The sequence below is a fragment of the Cynoglossus semilaevis genome, chromosome 7, assembly GCF_000523025.1.
Source record: "Cynoglossus semilaevis isolate Cse_v1.0 chromosome 7, Cse_v1.0, whole genome shotgun sequence".
NCBI lineage: Eukaryota > Metazoa > Chordata > Actinopteri > Pleuronectiformes > Cynoglossidae > Cynoglossus > Cynoglossus semilaevis.
Genome location: NC_024313.1, coordinates 12572986 through 12579436, shown reverse-complemented (window position 1 = coordinate 12579436; position 6451 = coordinate 12572986). Strand labels below are relative to the sequence as shown.

Sequence of the window (6451 nt, the reverse complement as noted above, 5' to 3'; positions counted from 1 at the left end):
ACCTGCGCACGTGCCTGCACTGTGGCACTGAAAGGGACAGGGACTGGGACAGGCACAGGGACGGGGACAGGGACAGGGACAGGGACAGGGACGGGGACAGGGACGGGGACAGGGACAGGGATGGGGACAGGGACGGGGACAGGGACCTCACTAACCTCCTTTACAGGTATTTACAACAATTAAAAACCACTGACGTTTGACCTCATCTTTCACCAAGTACAAAGTACTACAGTACACTGCTGTGGTGTGTGTGTGTGTGTGTGTGTGTTTGTTACCTGATTGGCTGAGTGGGGTCGCTGCGTCCCGCCCTCTGTTCTGGCGACAGCTGCTCCCATTTAAAATGTAGACTCCAGTCAAAACCTGAGGAAAACAGAGCAGAGAGGAAGTGGACGTTACTCCACGACAGGTCAGTAGTTGACCTTTGACCTGAGGACATCGCCGTGGTGGAGCATCGGACGTTACTACAGTTTTACTTCATAATTAACTGCAACATCCGTGGGTTCGATTCCCGTCTTTTTAATGATCGTTCACCTTCTGTGGTGGTGGTCAGTGAAAGGGTCTGTGTGTGTGTGTGTGTGTGTGTTTGATAGAGATGCTACAACCAAATCACCGTCCTCCATCTCTGCATGGTTGATGGTCTTCATAACCTGTGTGTGTGTGTGTGTGTGTGTGTGTGGATCAATGAAAGTCCATTTTTCTCTCATCTCTTTTATATGATGAGCATCAGCTTCATCTATAATTAAAATGTCCTTTGTGAGGCCAACAGTCTGTCCGTGTGTGTGTGTGTGTGTGTGTGTGTGTGTGTGTGCACAGGCCCATTATCAGCATTGATTGTCAGTCGGCTGCTGCTGCCAACAACAGAAAATTGGAATAAGACTGAGTATAATGAACGAAAAAAGAGTGAGTCAGACGAGACAGAGGGGGCGCTCACACGCAGGGCAGAGGTAGAAGAGACGGACCTCGGTGTCCTCACCCCAGACTCTAGTTTGACGCTGCCGCTCTTCAATAGCTTAAATCAGTTTAGGTTAGCCGAGGAAAGCTAAGTGTTAGCCAACAGATAGTTAAAGATTGAGGACAGATAGTTCGTCTAGAGGAGGAGAAGCTAAACATTAGCCAGAACTGAAATATCTTTTTATAGCTAATACACGGTTGCCAGGTTTGTTATTTGTCAGAGAAAACTCTTTTTTTTGTTTACCTCCACGAAGATCAGCCGACGCTGCCACGTAGGCGAAGGTGTCCATGTTGATGATGTCGATGACCGGGCTGACCACACGGGTCGAGTCCTGGAGGAAGACAAAACACACACACACACACACACACACTGCAGTTTTTATCCAAGGTTGTTCCACTGGAGACTGCCACTCAGTGGTGATCATGCAACACAGCACACGGCGAGGTGACGGTGACCTCTGCTGGATTTAATTATATAATTCACTCACTGCAGACTCAGAACACAGGGAGGAAAAGGAAGAGAAACCACAGCGTTGGCTCAGACTCAGAGTCACTGGTTACTAACTGTCTAAACTAGTTTTATCCTTTTCTTTCTGTTTGTCATTTTCGATGGCTAACATTTGTCTTTGGAGCTAACTGTTAGCGCTGATCTTTGGTTGTCCAGAGGACATGGTCTGTCCTGTGTGAACTTGAGCTGGAGCAGAGCGGTGGAAAGGAAACAGACATCATTACACTTTAGAGCCGCTCCGTCGTTAAATCACTCACTGAACGTCTGGCTGCGTCTTCAGCCCGTGATATTACGGAGCAGGTGGAGCGGTTCCGGACCATTAGCTGTTGGGTCAGAGCGAGGGGACGCAGTCTGAATCCCTGCCACATTACACAACACTGCATCTGCTCTAATAGCTGTTAGGCTAATAAAGCAGCAGCAGCAGCAGTGGTAGCAGCAGCAGCAGCAGTGTCAGCAGCAGCAGCAGCAGTAGCAGCAGCAGCAGCAGTGGTAGCAGCAGCAGCCGCAGCAGCAGCAGCAGCAGCAGCAGTAGTAGCAGCAGCAGCAGTGTTAACAGCAGCAGCAGTGTTAGCAGCAGCAGCAGTATTAGCAGCAGCAGTGTTAGCAGCAGCAGTGTTAGCACCCGCAGCCGTGTTAGCAGCAGCAGCAGTGGTAGCAGCAGCAGCCGCAGCAGCAGCAGCAGCAGTAGTAGCAGCAGCAGCAGTGTTAGCAGCAGCAGTGTTAGCATCAGCAGCAGTGTTAGCAGCCGCAGCAGTGTTAAACGCAGCAGCAGTGTTAGCAGCAGCAACAGTGTTAGCAGCAGCAGTGTTAACAGCAGCAGCAGAAGTGTTAACAGCAGCAGGAGTGTTAGCAGCCGCAGCAGTGTTAAACGCAGCAGCAGTGTTAGCAGCAGCAACAGTGTTAGCAGCAGCAGTGTTAGCAGCAGCAACAGTGTTAGCAGCAGCAGTGTTAACAGCAGCAGCAGCAGTGTTAGCATCAGCAGCAGTGTTAGCAGCAGCAACAGTGTTAGCAGCAGCAGTGTTAGCAGCAGCAACAGTGTTAGCAGCAGCAGTGTTAGCACCCGCAGCCGTGTTAGCAGCAGCAGCAGTATTAGCAGCAGCAGTGTTAGCAGCAGCAGCAGCAGTGTGACATCACTCTTCTAATGTCATTAATCTTTTTCTCTAATCACTACGATCAATTTATAGTTAGATTTTTTTTTACCTGGATCAATAACAAAAATAATTTCGGGAAATGAAACTACATTTTTTTTAAAAAACATTCTTGTTCCCATAATGCAGTGATTAACAACTGGTGGCCCGCGGGCCAACCCGGCCCACTGGACCATCCGATCATTTCCTGTGAGTTCTTCAGGAGAACGTGTGAAGCCGTAGGCCGTGTAGTAAAAGAGCACCTCCTTTTCAGCCCGTCGTCAGTCCTCTCGTCAAAGTACCGTGCTGTCAACTCAGGTCACATGACATGACAGGGGTCATGACCCCAGCATCACTTCCTGTCCACGTGTAGCATCAGTTCATGTCTTTGTATTGATTATAAAACAAACTACAGACGTAATCTGGAAAAGTTTGGACCGAGTGTGTGTGTGTGAGTGTGTGTGAGTGTGTGTGTGTAAACCACACTCGTTTATCACTGTCTCTCCAGTCATGTTCAAGTCATATATTTACATTTAAATGTATGAGGTATTGATTCAGGTACACACACACACACACACACACGAACTTGAGGCTGCGTTGTTTTTAGATCAGTCTGTGGTTTGAGTTATTGATCTGAGGTCATCAATAATCACTGACATAAATAAGTGAACAGCACTGACCTGGTGAGGAGGGGTGTGTGTGTGTCTGTGTGTGTGTGTGTGTGTGTGTGTTACCTCTCTGATCCTCTGCAGCAGTGGGGGCAGCCAGTCTTTGTTGACCTCACAGTGACTGTCCAGGAAGGTCAGGACCCCGGCCCTGGCCAAGTCTGCCCCCCGTACTCTGGACCTGATCAGACCTGACACACACACACACACACACACACACACAAACACACACACACAGACCAGACTGTGTCCCCTTGAGTTTCCACAACTAGGACAACATCACCATATATTTCTGTAACGTTTGACTGACAACAAGCCTCCAGCCACTAGGTGGCAGCAACTCATACAGTGGTTTGTACAGATACAAATGTACATGTTAAATATACATGGTGTGGGTCGGGGGGGTGAGTGGAGGGGGGTCAAAAGTTCATTTAAGAACCACTGGTCTAACCTTAGGCTACATTTGGGGAAAATATTTGACCTTTGACCTTTCCGTGGATTTCACTTTTCATTCAACACTAAATAATGACATGTTATGAGTTAGCCGTTAGCCGTTAGCCGCTAAAGCTCTCTGTGATGAAAGCTTGCGGTCTTCCTCTGTCTTCATCACCACACCTGTGTGTGTGTATCTGAGGACCACAGTCTAATCCTTGGATTATTATTCTGGGATTACCAATCTGCACGGACAGATTAGAAATAAACCTGAACGAAAATCATAAAAAAAAATCTGGATTATTCTTGTTGAAGGACTCGGCCAATGGAAGCTTTGATTTGAATCAGTGGCTTCTGATCGGGGGGGGGGGGGGGATGAAAAAAACACAGGACAACAGCAGACGTGTTGGTGGAGCCTAAAATGGCTCTGTGTGTGTGTGTGTGTGTGTGTGTGTGTGTGTGAGTCTAAACGAGCCTGTTAGGGAGGTCGTCTTGATCAGGGCCAGTGTTCTCTTCTATTTGGACTAAATGGTCCAATCAATACTCCCTGACATCAAGACCAATGGTGTGTGTGTGTGTGTGTGTGTGTGTGGCGTGTGTGTGTGTGTGGTCACAGTGTCGGTGACATTGCATGAGCAGCCGTGAAGTTTCTGGCGGCGACAGCAGCGTCGTCAGGCCTAAACTCAGCCAATTAAAAATCCCATTTCATCCTCAATAAGGCTTTATTTTCTGGATGGATGGACACACACACACACACACACACACACACACACTAATAACCTGACATCTATCTGTCCTGAAAATGAGGTCACTGTGTTTCATCATGTGACCTGTTGAACAGCTGAAAATTAAGTTAATAATGATGATGAAGATGATGAAGATGAAGAAATTAAGTTAATAATAATGATGAAGATGAAGATGATGATGATGGTGATGGGGATGAAGATGATGATGATGAAGAGGATGATGATGGTGATGGTGGTGAAGATGATGATGATGAAGAGGATGATGATGGTGATGGTGATGGTGATGAAGATGATGATGGTGATGATGATGGTGATGAAGAAGATGATGATGATGAAGAGGATGATGATGGTGATGGTGGTGAAGATGATGATGATGAAGATGATGGTGATGAAGATGAAGATGATGATGAAGATTATGATGATGGGGATGAAGATGATGATGATGAAGATGATTATGATGATAATGATGGTGATGAAGATGAAGATGATGATGATGGTTAGGGTGATGAAGATGATGATGATGAAGGTACTTGCCTTCCCTCCTGTTGTTGCGCAGACATCTGACTTTGGGCAGTCTGGTCAGGAGCTGACAGTCAGTTTCTGAGAAGAAAAAAAAAGAAACATCACAGAATCTGAGGAAACTGTTGGATTAATGTTTATTTCAACATTTCTCTGCAGTCCTGATCTCTAATCCTGGAGAACCTGGAGAACCTGGAGAACCTGGAGAACCTGGAGAACCCACACAAACACAGGGAGACCGGCAGGTGGAGCTGGGAGTTGAACCAGTGACCCTCTTGCTGTAGGGCAGCGGTTCTGAACCGTGTAAATGTTGTTGACTGTGGTCTTTCATTTCCCATCAGCCCCTGCTGCAGCGGCTCTGGTTTCCTGGTTTGTCTCCTGGTTTGTCTCCTGGTTTGTCTCCTGGTTTGTCTCCTGGCTGGATCCTGAGTCTCTTTATTTGTCTCCCCCCTGCTGCAGCGGCTCTGGTTTCCTGGTTTGTCTCCTGGCTGGATCCTGACTCTCTTTAACCTTCATCACTCCTCCTCACTGCTGCGCCTGCAGCGCCATCTGTCTTGATGGGCTGTCAGAGCAGGTCCTCAGCAGGTGTCAGGAAGGAGAACAACAGGTTGGTGACAAAGAGAAAACATTTCCTGTTCAACATCATCATGTCCACCCAGTCCTGCAGTGATGTCCTTCATTAAATATTAAACACACACACACACACACAGCCGCTGACGTTCCTGTCACTGTTTGAAAACATCTGTTCTGATTCACCTCAGTGACACTGTCTGACCACAGGAGGCAGCAGAGGACCAGCAGCTGCCGTGTCTCAAACCTCTGATGTTTTTTCTTCTTTCTTCAGAATGACCGGTCGTCTGACCTTTGACCCTTGCTGGAGGTGTTTCTTTTATTGTTATAATTCTAGAAGCTGTCCTGGTCCCTGAGCTAGAAATGAGCATGTGTGTGTGTGTGTGTGTGTGTGTGTGTGTGTGTGTGTGTCCCACTCACCGTCGTTGCTGAAGTCGTCCACCAGGATGATCTCGTGGATGAGGTGAACTGGAGTTCTGTTTAAAACGCTGTGGAGAAGAACAACAAGGACTGTTGAAGAACGTGTGTCAACACACACACACACACACACACACACACACCCAGGTGCTCATGAATCCATTATGTGCCGTTTCGGCTGCAGCTGTTGTTGAAAATGTCAGGACAGATTTCTGTTATGACACGTTTCCTCCACCAGGAGCAAAAAAAAAAAAAAAAAAAAAAAACTGTAACGATTTCATTAAAGAGGAAAATGGAAACATAAAAAATTCATAACTTTTACTGCAGGAAAATGAGAAAATGTTTTTTGTTCTCGCTCTGCTTCTGCTCCACTTTATTTCCTCCTTTTTTCTTCACGACTGGAGTTCATCCTCATCCTCCCCTCCTTCTCAGAGGGGAGGGAGGGAAGGAGAGAGGGAGGGAGGGAGGGAGGGAGGGAGGCCGGGGGAGAGTAGGAAGAAAGGATGAGAAAAACGT

General features: G+C 47.3%; 1 protein-coding gene across 1 annotated transcript in view; it reads right to left on the bottom strand.

Annotated features, from left to right (window-relative positions):
* galnt14 (UDP-N-acetyl-alpha-D-galactosamine:polypeptide N-acetylgalactosaminyltransferase 14 (GalNAc-T14)) overlaps positions 1–6451 on the bottom strand; it is a 41589-nt gene that overhangs the window by 3573 nt on the left and 31565 nt on the right. Inside the window, exons 4-8 of the mRNA XM_017033454.2 lie at positions 5939–6006; positions 4964–5029; positions 3321–3442; positions 1196–1283; positions 276–360 (exon numbers count right to left, since the gene is read on the bottom strand). Of these exons, the coding sequence (XP_016888943.1) occupies positions 276–360; positions 1196–1283; positions 3321–3442; positions 4964–5029; positions 5939–6006 (429 nt within the window). The remainder of the gene's footprint in view (positions 1–275; positions 361–1195; positions 1284–3320; positions 3443–4963; positions 5030–5938; positions 6007–6451) is intronic.